Raw genomic sequence first — 19,320 nt, forward strand, 5'->3', positions numbered from 1 at the left:
AAATTTATTGCTATGCTTAGTCATAAATTACAAATGGCACACAGGTATATATTAACCAAATTTATTGCTATGCTTAGTGGTAAACAACAAATGTCACATAGGTACAAATTTACGGAGACTTTGTATATTAGCGACCAGTTCCTCTAACGTAAACTTTCCCCCCTAACCTAACCTTCAAGCCATGTCCTTACCTACTTACCCAAGCGACCCCCCTTACACTGCCGTATTCTTACTTGCCCATCATCATATATACAGGTGGCCGCTACCATACATACACCCCAAATTTATAACTATGCTTACTAGTGAAGAACAAATGGCACACAGGTATAAATTCAACAAATTTATTGCTATGCTTACCCAAAAACAACGAACGGTACATATGTATAAATTAACAACATCTATTGCTATAACTACTCGTAAACACCAAATGGTGCACAGGTATAAATTCACCAAATCACTGGTAACACTATCATGTACCCCCTTCATACCTGACAGTAATTCTCTTGTAATATCACTCGCAGAAATATTATACAGAAGGAAGCAGCCAAAGGAAACTTCCATCAGGACGACATGGCTGGAGCCCAAAAATAGATTTTTCCTACATCAAAATCCATTTTATTGCTATGCTTGGTAAATGTGTAGGAGAGCTCCGCGGAAGATCTTGAAGAATTTAAACACCTACAATTCACTATTATATCATATAGAACGCTTATATAATAGTCAATATATGAGCAGCTTCTATTTAACGAAGATATTCGTGTGTATAGTTATGTTTCACTTGGATTTTTTCTAAGTGTTTGTTTTTGTTTACTGTGTGATGTCTTGGCTAAAATGAGCTGTTTCACCGCCTTACTGCGTATGGCAGACTAGTTCTCAATGCTATTCTAACCAATAACAGGTGTTTTCTTGACGTCACACTGTTTGAAAACCAATCATGGCGGTTTTTACAAATCTAGCCAATGCTGACACTTATTACTTCACTTATCCCTGCTATTTTTCCACCAGTTACCACAGTTTACGTGAAGTTCCGCGGAGGAATATTTTTGCACGTCTCGGATCTCCCTTCAAACTGAAAAGCTCATTTTGCCGTATAGTATGGAGCAATTAGCAGGACCTTCATCCCGTTCCGACTGTGTCACTTGTGACAATTGCTTTATTTCTTATGGGGATTTTTGTGTACATTATTCAGGGAAAGTTGATTTGCTAATTGCATTTGCTCAACGTCATGGTTTGATTTTGGCAGAGAAAAAGTGCCCTAATTGTGAAAATGTGTGCCGTATAGATTACAACAAATTAGCATTCCGGTGTGATCGTAGTGTGGTTACTCGTGGGAAAAGGAAGAGGAGGTGCAATTTTTTCGTGTCTTGTTTCAAAGGTACATGGTTTGGAAACGCAAAGTTAGATATTGAGACTAATTTGAAGTTTGTGTTCCTTTTTTTGCAAAAGGCGTTTTCATTTGAATTTGTTTCGTTTAGGGGTACAGGGCCCCATAGGCTAGGTTAGGTGGGTGTCTTAGGTTCGGTGGTGCCCTGAAAATTACTGTGGCCTTAAGGGGGGGTCGCAGGGGGGGCGGAGCCCCCCCGGTAGGCCTAGGTAGGGGTACATGGCCCCATAGGCTAGGTTAGGTGGGTGTCTTAGGTTCGGTGGTGCCCTGAAAATTACTGTGGCCTTAAGGGGGGGTCGCAGGGGGGGCGGAGCCCCCCCCCGGTAGGCCTAGGTAGGGGTACATGGCCCCCAGGGTAGGGTAGGTAGTTGTATTAGGTTCGGTAGTGCCCCGAAAAATCACTTTTCTCCTCCTCCCCCCACCCAAAAACCCCGCTTCCCACTGGGGTCCCCCATAATTGTAGTAGTAGGTTTATGCTTACATTTTCTGTGTAAGAGTTAGGTGGTTGTAGGAGGATTATCTCACAGTTTCAAGGTAACTGTAGCTCTAATTTACTGTTTTCTTTCGTTTTCTACTTTTAGAAACTTTTAAATCGAGCGCGGAGGTCTCCTACACAATTACCCTATGCTTAAACTACCATATATAAGATTTGAAGGTACACACAGGGCTACTTATAATTGACCTACCAAGTACGAAATGATCACTGCAAACTCTACTGAAGGCAGTTGGCTTCCAGTCTGCACCCCGTCCAATGGCCTTTATCCATTTAGCCCTTCTTTCCAGGTTGAATTTTGGAATTCTGTAAAACCTTATTATTTGATGGTTGCCTTGTTTAATACGTTTATTTTTGCAACTTGGGACACAGCAAGTAGAAACCATATTAGCTCTATAGAGTCAACAGTTCTTCAGGAGTCACGTTTTGTTATTGTTATTGTTTACTACAGACTTATATGGAAGACGAGACACTTAAGGGAATTAATTGACATATGTATTCAAACTTTGAGTAGAGCAATCAACAGATGGCGCTACTGCTGCCCATTTTATTGTTTGTCGTTTGTTTTTGTAGTGGCCTGGATAATGGATTAAAATTCAAAGAAAAAAAAAGAAAATATACATCAAAATGATATATTACTATTTGAGGAAGATTAGAGTGACGAATGTTGGGAGTCATTGGGGATAACAGGAGCTGGTTTCTAGTTCCACAGAAATCAGCAGAATAAGTTTGCGAGAACTCTATCACTTATTATTATTATTATTATTAATTGCTAAACTACAACCCTAATTGGAAAAGCAGGATCCTATAAGCCCAGGGACCCCAACAGGGAAAATAGCCCAGCGAGGAAAGGAAACAGGGAAAAATAAAATATTTTAAGAACAGTAACAACATTAAAATAAATATTTCATATATAAACTTCAAATAATTTAACAAAACAAGAGAAAGAAAAATTAAATAGAATAGTGTGCCCGAGTGTACCCTCAAGCAAGGGAACTCTAACCCAAGATAGTGGAACTGGAAGACCATGGTACAGGGGCTATGGTACTACCCAACACTAGAGAATGATGGTTTGATTTTGTAGTGTCCTTCTCCTAGAAGAGCTGCTTACCATAGCTAAAGGGTCTCTTCTACCAGGTACAATCTTTCTATCCGAAGATAGTACCTGAACATAAGAAATGTTTATCGACTAGTAAGGCCAGGTAGTTGCAGACGATGCTTTCGGATTTGTTTATCTGGAGGTATTTGTACACGAAAATACATAAAGAAGGTTTGTATAGTGTTTCAATGTTCACTTATCTATTGAATATATCACTATTACAGTAGTAGACGTGTGGGTGGATGTATGATAGAGGCCACCTGTATGTATAGTGACGGTTGACGAAGAATAGGGCTGTTTAAGGGGCATGGCTTGTAGGTTTGGTAAGAAGGAGTGAAATTAGTTAGTATCCCTTTTTTATGCACGTTTGGGGGAGCTGACCACTCATATATAATGGTCCCGACCTGTATCGATAGGCCCTTATTACTGATAATCATAATAGACCTATCACTGTATCAGTCCGTGACTGGACCCGTGGGTTTGAATGACTGCACAGACATTGAAAAAAAAATCTCATTCCTACATATTATTATTATTATTATTATTATTATTATTATTATTATTATTACTTGCAAAGCTACACCCCTACTTGGAAATGCAGGATGCTAAGAGCCTAGGTGCTCCAATATTGAAAATACCCCAGTGAGGATAGGGAGCAAGGAAAAATAGAATATTTTGAGAACAGAAACATTAAGATAAATATCGCCTATATAAACAAAACAGGAGTAAGAGATTAAGATAGTGTGCCCGAGTGTACCTTCAATCAAGAGAACTCTACTCCAAGGTAGTTTAGGACCATGGTACAGAGGCTATGGCACTACCCAAGAATAGAGAATATTGAAGTAAAATATTGTATAATATTGTATCTAACCCATTTCAGAATTTTGCATTAGAGGAGTAAAAATTGGTAAATTTCACTTTTTTGACATTTCTCGACTGATATACATATCTGGTTGCCAGACATAGAAACAATTTTTGCGCCACATTGAGTTGGTATAGAATTTGAGCCCCATACATAGTATAATCAGAATCATGAATAATATTGTATCTAACCCATTTCAGAATTTTGCATTAGAGGAGTAAAAATTGGTAAATTTCACTTTTTTGACATTTCTCGACTGATATACATATCTGGTTGCCAGACATAGAAACAATTTTTGCGCCACATTGAGTTGGTATAGAATTTGAGCCCCATACATAGTATAATCAGAATCATGAATAATATTGTATCTAACCCATTTCAGAATTTTGCATTAGAGGAGTAAAAATTGGTAAATTTCACTTTTTTGACATTTCTCGACTGATATACATATCTGGTTGCCAGACATAGAAACAATTTTTGCGCCACATTGAGTTGGTATAGAATTTGAGCCCCATACATAGTATAATCAGAATCATGAATAATATTGTATCTAACCCATTTCAGAATTTTGCATTAGAGGAGTAAAAATTGGTAAATTTCACTTTTTTGACATTTCTCGACTGATATACATATCTGGTTGCCAGACATAGAAACAATTTTTGCGCCACATTGAGTTGGTATAGAATTTGAGCCCCATACATAGTATAATCAGAATCATGAATAATATTGTATCTAACCCATTTCAGAATTTTGCATTAGAGGAGTAAAAATTGGTAAATTTCACTTTTTTGACATTTCTCGACTGATATACATATCTGGTTGCCAGACATAGAAACAATTTTTGCGCCACATTGAGTTGGTATAGAATTTGAGCCCCATACATAGTATAATCAGAATCATGAATAATATTGTATCTAACCCATTTCAGAATTTTGCATTAGAGGAGTAAAAATTGGTAAATTTCACTTTTTTGACATTTCTCGACTGATATACATATCTGGTTGCCAGACATAGAAACAATTTTTGCGCCACATTGAGTTGGTATAGAATTTGAGCCCCATACATAGTATAATCAGAATCATGAATAATATTGTATCTAACCCATTCCAGAATTTTGCATTAGAGGAGTAAAAATTGGTAAATTTCACTTTTTTGACATTTCTCGACTGATATACATATCTGGTTGCCGGACATAGAAACAATTTTTGCGCCACATTGAGTTGGTATAGAATTTGAGCCCCATACATAGTATAATCAGAATCATGAATAATATTGTATCTAACCCATTCCAGAATTTTGCATTAGAGGAGTAAAAATTGGTAAATTTCACTTTTTTGACATTTCTCGACTGATATACATATCTGGTTGCCAGACATAGAAACAATTTTTGCGCCACATTGAGTTGGTATAGAATTTGAGCCCCATACATAGTATAATCAGAATCATGAATAATATTGTATCTAACCCATTTCAGAATTTTGCATTAGAGGAGTAAAAATTGGTAAATTTCACTTTTTTGACATTTCTCGACTGATATACATATCTGGTTGCCAGACATAGAAACAATTTTTGCGCCACATTGAGTTGGTATAGAATTTGAGCCCCATACATAGTATAATCAGAATCATGAATAATATTGTATCTAACCCATTTCAGAATTTTGCATTAGAGGAGTAAAAATTGGTAAATTTCACTTTTTTGACATTTCTCGACTGATATACATATCTGGTTGCCAGACATAGAAACAATTTTTGCGCCACATTGAGTTGGTATAGAATTTGAGCCCCATACATAGTATAATCAGAATCATGAATAATATTGTATCTAACCCATTTCAGAATTTTGCATTAGAGGAGTAAAAATTGGTAAATTTCACTTTTTTGACATTTCTCGACTGATATACATATCTGGTTGCCAGACATAGAAACAATTTTTGCGCCACATTGAGTTGGTATAGAATTTGAGCCCCATACATAGTATAATCAGAATCATGAATAATATTGTATCTAACCCATTCCAGAATTTTGCATTAGAGGAGTAAAAATTGGTAAATTTCACTTTTTTGACATTTCTCGACTGATATACATATCTGGTTGCCGGACATAGAAACAATTTTTGCGCCACATTGAGTTGGTATAGAATTTGAGCCCCATACATAGTATAATCAGAATCATGAATAATATTGTATCTAACCCATTCCAGAATTTTGCATTAGAGGAGTAAAAATTGGTAAATTTCACTTTTTTGACATTTCTCGACTGATATACATATCTGGTTGCCAGACATAGAAACAATTTTTGCGCCACATTGAGTTGGTATAGAATTTGAGCCCCATACATAGTATAATCAGAATCATGAATAATATTGTATCTAACCCATTTCAGAATTTTGCATTAGAGGAGTAAAAATTGGTAAATTTCACTTTTTTGACATTTCTCGACTGATATACATATCTGGTTGCCAGACATAGAAACAATTTTTGCGCCACATTGAGTTGGTATAGAATTTGAGCCCCATACATAGTATAATCAGAATCATGAATAATATTGTATCTAACCCATTTCAGAATTTTGCATTAGAGGAGTAAAAATTGGTAAATTTCACTTTTTTGACATTTCTCGACTGATATACATATCTGGTTGCCAGACATAGAAACAATTTTTGCGCCACATTGAGTTGGTATAGAATTTGAGCCCCATACATAGTATAATCAGAATCATGAATAATATTGTATCTAACCCATTTCAGAATTTTGCATTAGAGGAGTAAAAATTGGTAAATTTCACTTTTTTGACATTTCTCGACTGATATACATATCTGGTTGCCAGACATAGAAACAATTTTTGCGCCACATTGAGTTGGTATAGAATTTGAGCCCCATACATAGTATAATCAGAATCATGAATAATATTGTATCTAACCCATTCCAGAATTTTGCATTAGAGGAGTAAAAATTGGTAAATTTCACTTTTTTGACATTTCTCGACTGATATACATATCTGGTTGCCAGACATAGAAACAATTTTTGCGCCACATTGAGTTGGTATAGAATTTGAGCCCCATACATAGTATAATCAGAATCATGAATAATATTGTATCTAACCCATTCCAGAATTTTGCATTAGAGGAGTAAAAATTGGTAAATTTCACTTTTTTGACATTTCTCGACTGTTATACATATCTGGTTGCCAGACATAGAAACAATTTTTGCGCCACATTGAGTTGGTATAGAATTTGAGCCCCATACATAGTCTAATCAGAATCATGAATAATATTGTATCTAACCCATTCCAGAATTTTGCATTAGAGGAGTAAAAATTGGTAAATTTCACTTTTTTGACATTTCTCGACTGATATACATATCTGGTTGCCAGACATAGAAACAATTTTTGCGCCACATTGAGTTGGTATAGAATTTGAGCCCCATACATAGTATAATCAGAATCATGAATAATATTGTATCTAACCCATTTCAGAATTTTGCATTAGAGGAGTAAAAATTGGTAAATTTCACTTTTTTGACATTTCTCGACTGATATACATATCTGGTTGCCAGACATAGAAACAATTTTTGCGCCACATTGAGTTGGTATAGAATTTGAGCCCCATACATAGTATAATCAGAATCATGAATAATATTGTATCTAACCCATTCCAGAATTTTGCATTAGAGGAGTAAAAATTGGTAAATTTCACTTTTTTGACATTTCTCGACTGATATACATATCTGGTTGCCAGACATAGAAACAATTTTTGCGCCACATTGAGTTGGTATAGAATTTGAGCCCCATACATAGTATAATCAGAATCATGAATAATATTGTATCTAACCCATTTCAGAATTTTGCATTAGAGGAGTAAAAATTGGTAAATTTCACTTTTTTGACATTTCTCGACTGATATACATATCTGGTTGCCAGACATAGAAACAATTTTTGCGCCACATTGAGTTGGTATAGAATTTGAGCCCCATACATAGTATAATCAGAATCATGAATAATATTGTATCTAACCCATTCCAGAATTTTGCATTAGAGGAGTAAAAATTGGTAAATTTCACTTTTTTGACATTTCTCGACTGATATACATATCTGGTTGCCAGACATAGAAACAATTTTTGCGCCACATTGAGTTGGTATAGAATTTGAGCCCCATACATAGTATAATCAGAATCATGAATAATATTGTATCTAACCCATTTCAGAATTTTGCATTAGAGGAGTAAAAATTGGTAAATTTCACTTTTTTGACATTTCTCGACTGATATACATATCTGGTTGCCAGACATAGAAACAATTTTTGCGCCACATTGAGTTGGTATAGAATTTGAGCCCCATACATAGTATAATCAGAATCATGAATAATATTGTATCTAACCCATTTCAGAATTCTGCAGATTGATGGATAAAAACGGGTAACTTCAAAGTTGGGTTACTTAGGTTTCATACTGGTGCTAGTATTACGTTATGGGTTGGAGGTTAGCTGTGGAAAAAGACCGAGAATTTATCAACATAGGCTATAACACTTCAACGTCCAAATATCCTGAGCGGGATCTTTAAAACACCTACTTTGTGGTATTCAAGGTGAACAAGTTCATGCTTGAATGAAATTTACTCTTTGGCAACTCATAGCTACACTCCTCTGCTCTTTGAATCAGCCAATCAAAAGCTGCCTGCCCCTCTCATCAAAACTGTTGGGCGTTCGAAAGACACCTCAGGCATCCTCTGGTTGGAAAAGCGTCAAGACATATCGCAGCTACCTCCACAGATTTGCCCACTCCCCCAACCTTCGTAATCATGGTAAGTACACAGTGACTGTGAGATAGTGAAGCCTACCTTTTGATGTGGATTTGCAGTGCTTTAGTGTTACTGAAGTGTCGTAGTGACTAATGAAAAAAGTATTGATCACATGCGGGATACTTAGGTCGAGTTTAGAGAGACCACGCTCATCCCACGTGGAACCTTTTGGACCGTAACGGTTAAACCAGCCAATAGAATACGACACCTAACAAATTTATTTTAGTGCTTGGTTTAGAAATTTTTGAATATTTTTACTAAAAATGATAGTGATGATTTAGAGATGTTAGGTTCATGTGCATGTAAATTATTAACTTACAAGGGATTGAATGATAGGTTTTTGTTAGGCAAAGTTACATTTTTTCCATTACATGAATTTAGAATTGTTTTTTTTATGTTTTTGCAGTTTCACAGCCATATGTTTTATGGGCATCGTAATGCTGCATTGGAGATTCAGGATTGTACACCATGGGTAGCCCCTGACGATGCTGAAGGAAGTGATGTGGACGAGGGCCCTTTGGACGTTAACAGTGATGACGACGACCCTACCAATGTTCCTGACGCAGGCCTTACTCAGGAGGATGCCTTTGACCCTTCTATCTCTGGAGGTTAGTATGAGAGAGAGAGAGAGAGAGAGAGAGAGAGAGAGAGAGAGAGAGAGAGAGAGAGAGAGAGAGAGAGAGAGAGATATATCTGTTTTAAAAATTGTTTTTAAAAGTCTTGTTGTTATAAGGGTTCTTTAAATTTTGTTGCTCTTTAAATGGTGTGTAAACAATGGGTATTTTTAAAACTTATTTGTTTACTTGCATTCTCACTGACATACACATGCACACACATGCTCTCACACAAGCACACATTAATGCACTCACACATGCACACGCAAGCACACACAATGCACACACACAATGCACACACACATGCAGACCCACATGCACACACACAAGCACACATGCATGCACACACAAGCACACATGCATGCACACACAAGCACACATGCATGCACAAACACAAGCACACATGATTCATTTACTGTTTCACTAATGTTACTTTATTCTTGTTTCAGCTCGCAAGGTCAATGTTGTCCCTCAGGAGATGCCTGTGGAAGAGGAAGCTGAGGTTGAGCATAAGAAGTCTCGTGCTGATGAATGGAAAAAGGACGACATTGATATCTAGTCCCTGCCAAACTTCATTCATCCACAGCCGGACTTTTTGAGGGAACCTTATGAATATTTCTCCCAGTTCTTCACAGCTGAATTGTGGGAACACATTGTGTTCCAATCCAACCTGTATTCAAGACAGAAGGATGTAAGTAGCAACTTCCACATATCAGAAGAGGATCTTATGGTTTTCCTTTGCCTCATCATGTACATGGGCCTGGTTTCCCTCCCTAGCATAGTCGACTTCTGGGCCGTGAAGACCAGGAGTCCTCAAGTTGCAGACTTCATGTCCAGGAACCGCTTCAAGTCAATTTGATCTTCCCTTCACTTCCACGACAATGACCAGGCAGCAACCACAGCCTCCCAAGATTGATTCTTCAAGGTGAGAGTCCCCTTCACCGAGGTCAAAAGAGTTCCTGAATTTCCCGAGACCCCTATCCACTCCATTGAAGTGATCGTCACCTACAAGGGCACAAGGGCCGGTAACCTTCACCAGCATGTAGCCAAGAAGCCTGACAAGTGGGGGTACAAGTTGTTCTGCCGCTCCAGCGTGGCTAGATTTGTGCTGGATGTACGAGGAATGCAAGGTGGCCCTATGCCTCACTAAAAGTAGGAATTGCTTTGCTTCCTTTCATAAGGTTTGTAAGTAAGTGTGTACTGTATGTTTCAATTTTTATAATTATGAGTAAGTTTTATTATATTTTGTGTATTTTTTTACTCTTTTTGTTTTGTATTGTATATTGTATTTCTTATATTAATTAAATTGTAAAGCCATCTCTGTGTTTCTGTTATACATTGGAACAAAAAAGTGATTCATCAATAATAATCATATGATTTGTGGGCAAATCAACTTTAGTATAAACATGAAAAAGTTTACCGTTATGGCCCAAACGATCCCATATGAGATGAGCATGGTCCTCCTAAACTTGCCCAAGTTACCTATATGGGATATTTTATTGCATGCAATTATTTCACTAATTTTGAAACTTTTTTGAAAATACATAGGAGTAAAAAGGTCTTGATATTTACCAATATAATAACCTACTAAAAGGATTTTTTAAAGTTTCCCATAAAACCTAGGGTGGACTTTAAAGGGATAATGTGTTTTACGATTGCTGTCGCAGTTACAGGAATATTAGAGTTGAAGTTCTGTCTTAGTAGGCTTGTTTCTGGACAATGCAATAGGTAGTGTTGCAGAGGTTCATCTGTCAGTTGCCGACAGTTGTTGTCTTTCCGGTCTGTTGTGCTGCTGTGGCCTTGTCGATATCGATGATGATTTGCCAGTTGCATAGATATCCTAGTTGCAGTCTGCAAATAATGACTGCAACTTAGCGGGGAATATTTCTTGTAATAGGATACGGATTAGGTTAGTTGCTTTGATGTACCATTTGGCCAATCTGGAGCCATCAAGAAAGGCTAGCCTTACTTCACTTGTCTTTTGCATGTTGTAAAAGGCTATCCTTTGATTCTTGATGGTTTTCAGTGATGTTGAAGTGATATTGATTGTCTAGCACATTATTGCAGACTTGGCTAGGTAATCGGCCTCGTCATTTCCAATGATTCCAGTGTGTTGGAATTCAATTCAGGATGATCAGCCTATTGTTGCTTTGGTGACCTAATGCTAGATACAGTACTGAATTGCTGTGATTAGGTAGACATTTTCAGTGGGTTCTTTTTTGCTGAGAGCCCGAATGGCTCCTCTTGAATCCGTGTGGATTGTTGTATTTCATCCAGGTAGACTGGCCGAGTGTTCTAGGGCTTTTGGCAATCGCCACTAGCTCAGTTTGCAGGGTGGAGGCGTGGTTGGAAAGCCTCCAGTTTTCTCTGTAGCCTGATGGAGAAATGATTGTTGCTGCTGCTGCTGTTGCAAGGATATCATAATCCAGTGATCCATCAGTATAGCAGATGTTCAAGGCGTAGGTGTTGCCGATTGCATTTTCGGCTGCTGCTGTAAGTTGTTCTGGCGTGCAGAGAGCTTTGCTTGCTGCTGGGAGGATGGTAAAGTTGTACTGGAAGGGGGTTTGGTGACCACGGGGCCGAAGTGATGTAGCCATTGTGCTTTTATTTCTTATAGGCTTCATTTTGCATTTGCATTCCTCTAAGTGTATCCAGCAGTCTCTTTGCGTGTGTCCTTGGAGGATCAATCTCCTCTGCCAAGGATAAGGTGTCAATTGAGGTTGTTGTTCAGAAGTCTCTGTCTGCTTTGAATGACTTGAATATAATGCTGTAATTTCTGATATCTATCCTAGCCGAAATGAAAATTTGTTTAGTTTCATCTCTTTAGAAGCAGTCTTCGCCATATTTGAGAGCTTCTAATGAGTCTCATGACATTGTTTCGTACCACTTCTAAGGAAGCTTTTTGAGTTTCACTCACTGAGGTGACTGTAGGTGCTGCATAGTCGATGTGGGATTGAATTGTTAAATGTAGAACAGCCTTAGGAGGCTGTTTGATACTCCTTATTTAAGGGAGTCCGTTCATTTTATGGCTGAGAGGCGAATTTTTGTTTTCTCTCTGAAATAGGTTAATTCGCTGGTAGGTAATAGAGTTTTATTGATGATTACTCCTAGATACATAAAATGGGGATAAAAATAAGTAATTTTCATGTTTTTTACTTTTATTGAAAAAATAATAATCTCTGTCAGACGTAGAAATAATATTTTCGACATATTGGGATGGTATAAAAATTAAACCACATACGTAGTATAATAAAAATTATGTATAATATTGTATCTAACCCATTTCAGAATTCTGCAGATTGAGGGGTAAATATGGGTAGTTTTCAAGTTATTTTTTACTTTTCTTGAAAAAAATACATATCTGGTTGCCAGACATAGAAATTATTTTTGCGCAGCATTGACTTGGTATATAATTTGATCCACATACAGTTTTAAACCAAATCTTGTATAATATTGTAGATAACCCATTTCAAAATTCTGCAGACTAAGGGGTAGAAATGAGTAATTTTCACATTTTTTACTTTTCCCAACTAAACTACATCTGGTGGCCAGACATAAAAATAATTTTGAAGACTCATTGAGCTTGTATAGAACTTGAACCACATACATAGTATAATGAGAATCTTGTATAATATTGTATCTAACCCATTTCAGAATTCTGCAGATTGGGGGATAAAAATGGGTAATTTTCACTTTTTTTACTTTTCTCGAAAAAAATACATCTCTGGTTGCCAGACAGAAATGTTATTGGCAATTTGAGTTTACATTTAACCTATTAATATACAGTATGACTCATATGTTTGCTTGGAAATCATTTTAACTCAAGATAATTTTTTATTATAGTACTTTAATTATAGCAAAAATTACATTGACTATAAATTTCAATCAAAAGGCCATCTTTATACTTAAAGGTGTTTTTTTTTTTTTAACCACAAAAATATTATTGGACATTTGAATTTATATTTAACCTAACAATACATGACTTGACTGTTCACATGTAAATACCATTGAGTCAAGATGATTTTTTTTTTTTCAGTATAATACTTCAATAAATATTATGGGGTGATCTGGTAGCAGCAGTATCTGGGGTGACCTGGTGACAGCGGCATCAGTCATGACCTGGTGGCAGCGGCATCTGGCAAAAATCAACTTGACTATAAATTTCAATCAAAAGGCCATCTTTATACTTAAAGGTGCTTTTTTGAACCACAAAATATTATTGGACATTTGAATTTTTATTTAACTTTACAATACATGACTTGACTGTTCACATGTAAATACCTTTGAGTCAGGATGATTTTTTTTTTCAGTATAATACTTCAATAAATATTATGGGGTGATCTGGTAGCAGCAGTATCTGGGGTGACCTGGTGACAGCGGCATCAGTCATGACCTGGTGGCAGCGGCATCTGGCAAAAATCAACTTGACTATAAATTTCAATCAAAAGGCCATCTTTATACTTAAAGGTGCTTTTTTGAACCACAAAATATTATTGGACATTTGAATTTATATTTAACTTCACAATACATGACTTGACTGTTCACATGTAAATACCTCCGAGTCAAGATTATTTTTTTTTCAGTATAATAATACAACATAAATATACCAAGGCACCTCCCCCAATTTTGGGGGGTTCCCGACATCAACAAATGAAACAAAACAAAAAGGGGACCTCTACTCTCTACGTTCCTCCCAGCCTGACAAGGAACCCAACCGAGTTCAGCTGGTACTGCTAGGGTGCCACAGCCCACCCTCCCACCCTCCCCCGTTGTCCACCACAGATGAAGCTTCATAATGCTGAATCCCCTACTGCTGCTACCTCCGCGGTCATCTAAGGCACCGGAGGAAGCAGCAGGGCCTACTGGAACTGCGTCACAATTGCTCGCCATTCATTCCTATTTCTAGCACGCTCTCTTGCCTCTCTCACATCTATCCTCCTATCACCAAGAGCTTCCTTCACTCCATCCATCCACCCAAACCTTGGTCTTCCCCTTGTACTTCTCCCATCAACTCTTGCATTCATCACCTTCTTTAGCAGACAGCCATTTTCCATTCTCTCAACATCGCCAAACCACCTCAACAGATTCATATCCACTCTAGCTGCTAACTCATTTCTTACACCCGTTCTCACTCTCACCACTTTGTTTCTAACCCTATCTACTCGAGATACACCAGCCATACTCCTTAGACACTTCATCTCAAACACATTCAATTTCTGTCTCCATCACTTTCATTCCCCACAACTCCGATCCATACATCACAGTTGGTACAATCACTTTCTCATATAGAACTCTCTTTACATTCATGCCCAACCCCTCTATTTTCTACTACTCCCTTAACTGCCCCCAACACTTTGCATCCTTCATTCACTCCCTGACGTACATCTGCTTCCACTCCACCATTGGCTGCAACAACAGACCCCAAGTACTTGAACTGATCCACCTCCTGAAGTAACTCTCCATTCAACATGACATTCAACCTTGCACCACCCTCCCTTCTCGTACATCTCATAACCTTACTCTTACCCACATTAACTCTCAACTTCCTTCTCTCACACACCCTTCCAAATTCTGTCACTAATCGCCCAAGCTTCTCTTCCGCATCTGCAACCAGTACAGTATCATCCGCAAACAACAACGATTTACCTCCCATTCATGATCATTCTCGCCTACCAGTTTTAATCCTCGTCCAAGCACTCGAGCATTCACCTCTCTCACCACTCCATCAACATACAAGTTAAACAACCACGGCGACATCACACATCCCTGTCTCAGCCCCACTCTCACCGGAAACCAATCACTCACTTCATTTCCTATTCTAACACATGCTTTACTACCTTTGTAGAAACTTTTCACTGCTTGCAACAACCTTCCACCAACTCCATATAACCTCATCATATTCAACATTGCTTCCCTATCAACTCTATCATATGCTTTCTCCAGATCCATAAATGCAACATACACCTCCTTACCTTTTGCTAAATATTTCTCGCATATCTGCCTAACTGATAAAATCTGATTCATACAACCCCTACCTCTTCTAAAACCACCCTGTACTTTTAAGATTGCATTCTCTGTTTTATCTTTAATCCTATTAATCATTACTCTACCGTACACTTTTCCAACTACACTCAACAAACTAATACCTCTTGAATTACAACACTCATGCACATCTCCCTTACCCTTATATAGTGGTACAATACATGCACAAACCCAATCTACTGGTACCATTGACAACACAAAACACATATTAAACAATCTCACCAACCATTCAAGTACAGTCACACCCCCTTCCTTCAACATCTCAGCTCTCACACCATCCATACCAGATGCTTTTCCTACTCTCGTTTCATCTAGTGCTCTCCTCACTTCCTCTATTGTAATCTCTCTCTCTCATTCTCATCTCCCATCACCGGGACCTCAACACCTGCAACAGCAATTATATATGCCTCCCTATTATCCTCAACATTCAGTAAACTTTCAAAATATTCCGGCCACCTTTTCCTTGCCTCCTCTCATTTTAACAACCTTCCATTTCCATCTTTCACTGTCTCTTCAATTCTTGAGCCAGCCTTCCTTACTTTCTTCACTTCTTTCCAAAACAACTTTTTCTTATTCTCTTCATATGACTGACCCAATCCCTGACCCCACCTCAGGTCAGCTGCCCTCTTTGCCTCGCGTACCTTGAGCTTTACTTCCACATTTTTTCTCTATATTTTTCATACTTCTCTATACTATTACTTTGCAGCCATTCTTCAAAAGCCCTCTTTTTCTCTTCCACTTTTACCTTCACTCCTTCATTCCACCATTCATTGCCCTTCCTCATGCTGCCTCCAACAACCTTCTTGCCACATACATCACTTGCAATCCCAACAAAATTTTCTTTTATTAACTTCCACTCCTCTAAATTACCAGTTTCTCTTACTCTCACTTCGTCATATGCCATTTTCAACCTTTCCTGATATTTACTTTTTACCCCCGGTTTTATTAGCTCTTCAACCCTCACTAGCTCCCTTTTACATCCACCTACTCTATTCCCCCATTCTTTTGCTACAACTAATTTTCCTTTCACCAAAAAATGATCAGACATACCGTTAGCCATACCCCTAAACACGTGCACGTCTTTCAATCTTCCAGACATTCTTTTAGTTAGCAACACAATCCATTAATGCCCTTTCTACTACTCTTCCATTTGCCACTCTTACCCATGTATACTTGTTTTTATCTTTCTTTTTGAAAAAGCTAGCATTTATTACCATCTCTTGTTCAACACACATATCTACCAGTCTCTCACCACTCTCATTTTCACCTGGTACGCCATACTTCCCAATGACACCTTATACCTCTCCAGCGCCCACTCAAGCATTTAAGTCACCCATGACAACTACATAATTCCTTCTACCCAGTCCTTCTACACACCTAGTTAATTCATTCCAGAACTCATTCTGCTCTTCTTCACTTTTCTCACTACCTGGCCTATACGCACTGACAAACGGCCAACATTCCCTACCCAACCTAACCCTTACCCACATTAAACTAAATGATATCTCCTTCCATTCCACTACTTTACCTGTCATCCATTCACTCAGCAATAAAGCCACAACCTCTCTCGCTCTTCCCCTTTCAATCCCAGACACTCTACCAGACATTTCACCAAACATCACTTCACCCTTTCCTTTTATCTTCGTCTCACTCAAGACCAATACATCCATCCTTCTATTCCTAAACATACTTCCAATCTCACATCTTTTATTCTCTATCGTACTACATCCACGCACATTCAAACACCCCAAAACTAGAGTGCGGGGAGCAGTCACTCTCCCCCAGCTCCATCTCTTTGTTGACATCTCGCAGGATTATTTATTATGGGGTGATCTGGTAGCAGCAGCACGTGGGGTGATCTGGTGTCAGCGGCATGTGGCGTGCCCTCTTGGCAGTGGCATCTTGCATGACCTGGTGGCAGCGGCATCTGGCAAAAATTACATTGACTATAAATTTCAATCAAAAGGCCATCTGTATACTTAAAGGTGCTTTTTTGAACCACAAAAATATTATTGGACATTTGAATTTATATTTAACTTAACAATATATGACTTGACTGTTCACATGTAAATACCTTTGAGTCAAGATGATTTTTTTTCATTATAATAATACTTCAATCGGTATTATGGGGTGATCTGGTAGCAGCAGTATCTGGGGTGACCTGGTGACAGCGGCATCAGTCATGACCTGGTGACAGCGGCATCAGTCATGACCTGGTAACAGCGGCATCAGTCATGACCTGGTAACAGCGGCATCAGTCATGACCTGGTGGCAGCAGCATCTGGGGTGATCTAGTGGCAGCAGCATCTGGGGTAATCTGGTGGCAGTGGCTTCTGGCATGACCTGATGGCAGCAGCATCTGGGATGATCTGGTGGCAGCAGCATCTGGAGTGATCTAGTGGCAGCAGCATCTGGAGTGATCTAGTGGCAGCAGCATCTGGAGTGATATGGTTGCAGTGGGTTCCAGCCTGACCTGGTGGCAGTGGCTTCCAGCCTGACCTGGTGGCAGTGGCATCTTGCATGACCTAGTGGCAGCGACATCTTGCATGACCTGGTGGCAGTGGCATCTGACGTTAGCTGTTAGCCGTGGTGGCCAGCATGGTCTACTCCTGGATGGTAGGCAACAGATCAAAACTCTTCTACTCCTCCTCAATGCACCCTTTCATTAATTCAACAGCCATTTTATACCTGTACAATGTTGCAAATTCAGGGTGGACTGGTAGTTTCTTCCTCAAAACAATGGCTTTGGCAGTAGCGCAGACAAATACACCACAGCTACTACCATCATTCTGCTTTTGTTTCTATGTCTGGCAACCAGATATGTATATCAGTCGAGAAATGTCAAAAAAGTGAAATTTACCAATTTTTACTCCTCTAATGCAAAATTCTGAAATGGGTTAGATACAATATTATTCATGATTCTGATTATACTATGTATGGGGCTCAAATTCTATACCAACTCAATGTGGCGCAAAAATTGTTTCTATGTCTGGCAACCAGATATGTATATCAGTCGAGAAATGTCAAAAAAGTGAAATTTACCAATTTTTACTCCTCTAATGCAAAATTCTGGAATGGGTTAGATACAATATTATTCATGATTCTGATTATACTATGTATGGGGCTCAAATTCTATACCAACTCAATGTGGCGCAAAAATTGTTTCTATGTCCGGCAACCAGATATGTATATCAGTCGAGAAATGTCAAAAAAGTGAAATTTACCAATTTTTACTCCTCTAATGCAAAATTCTGGAATGGGTTAGATACAATATTATTCATGATTCTGATTATACTATGTATGGGGCTCAAATTCTATACCAACTCAATGTGGCGCAAAAATTGTTTCTATGTCTGGCAACCAGATATGTATATCAGTCGAGAAATGTCAAAAAAGTGAAATTTACCAATTTTTACTCCTCTAATGCAAAATTCTGAAATGGGTTAGATACAATATTATTCATGATTCTGATTATACTATGTATGGGGCTCAAATTCTATACCAACTCAATGTGGCGCAAAAATTGTTTCTATGTCTGGCAACCAGATATGTATATCAGTCGAGAAATGTCAAAAAAGTGAAATTTACCAATTTTTACTCCTCTAATGCAAAATTCTGAATGGGTTAGATACAATATTATTCATGATTCTGATTATACTATGTATGGGGCTCAAATTCTATACCAACTCAATGTGGCGCAAAAATTGTTTCTATGTCTGGCAACCAGATATGTATATCAGTCGAGAAATGTCAAAAAAGTGAAATTTACCAATTTTTACTCCTCTAATGCAAAATTCTGAAATGGGTTAGATACAATATTATTCATGATTCTGATTATACTATGTATGGGGCTCAAATTCTATACCAACTCAATGTGGCGCAAAAATTGTTTCTATGTCTGGCAACCAGATATGTATATCAGTCGAGAAATGTCAAAAAAGTGAAATTTACCAATTTTTACTCCTCTAATGCAAAATTCTGGAATGGGTTAGATACAATATTATTCATGATTCTGATTATACTATGTATG

General features: G+C 38.0%; 2 protein-coding genes and 2 long non-coding RNA genes across 5 annotated transcripts in view; 2 read left to right on the forward strand and 2 right to left on the reverse strand.

Annotated features, from left to right (window-relative positions):
* The window catches only part of LOC137638706 (long-chain-fatty-acid--CoA ligase ACSBG2-like), a 64,046-nt gene that overhangs the window by 29,255 nt on the left and 15,471 nt on the right, over positions 1-19,320 (reverse strand). The gene's annotated exons all lie outside the window — the stretch shown is intronic.
* The window catches only part of LOC137638707 (uncharacterized), a 110,990-nt gene that overhangs the window by 23,378 nt on the left and 68,292 nt on the right, over positions 1-19,320 (forward strand). The window lies entirely within an intron of this gene.
* Positions 3,006-10,565, forward strand: LOC137637970 (protein virilizer homolog). 2 transcript variants are annotated; one of them, XM_068370073.1, is made up of 4 exons: positions 3,006-3,147; positions 8,225-8,637; positions 9,041-9,242; positions 9,698-10,565. In XM_068370073.1, the coding sequence occupies exons 2-4, from the start codon at positions 8,635-8,637 to the stop codon at positions 9,805-9,807; spliced, it is 315 nt and encodes a 104-aa protein (XP_068226174.1). In that variant the 5' UTR covers positions 3,006-3,147; positions 8,225-8,634; the 3' UTR covers positions 9,808-10,565. The 2 variants fall into 2 exon arrangements, with proteins under 2 accessions (XP_068226174.1, XP_068226175.1); XM_068370074.1 differs by lacking the exon at positions 3,006-3,147 and adding an exon at positions 3,169-3,299.
* Positions 12,691-18,082, reverse strand: LOC137638704 (uncharacterized). Its single transcript, XR_011044172.1, has 3 exons — positions 17,365-18,082; positions 13,530-17,217; positions 12,691-13,383 (listed from the first exon to the last, which is right to left on the reverse strand). It is a non-coding gene; the product is annotated as an uncharacterized lncRNA (long non-coding RNA).

The sequence above is a fragment of the Palaemon carinicauda genome, chromosome 3, assembly GCF_036898095.1.
Source record: "Palaemon carinicauda isolate YSFRI2023 chromosome 3, ASM3689809v2, whole genome shotgun sequence".
NCBI classification, from domain to species: Eukaryota; Metazoa; Arthropoda; class Malacostraca; order Decapoda; family Palaemonidae; genus Palaemon; species Palaemon carinicauda.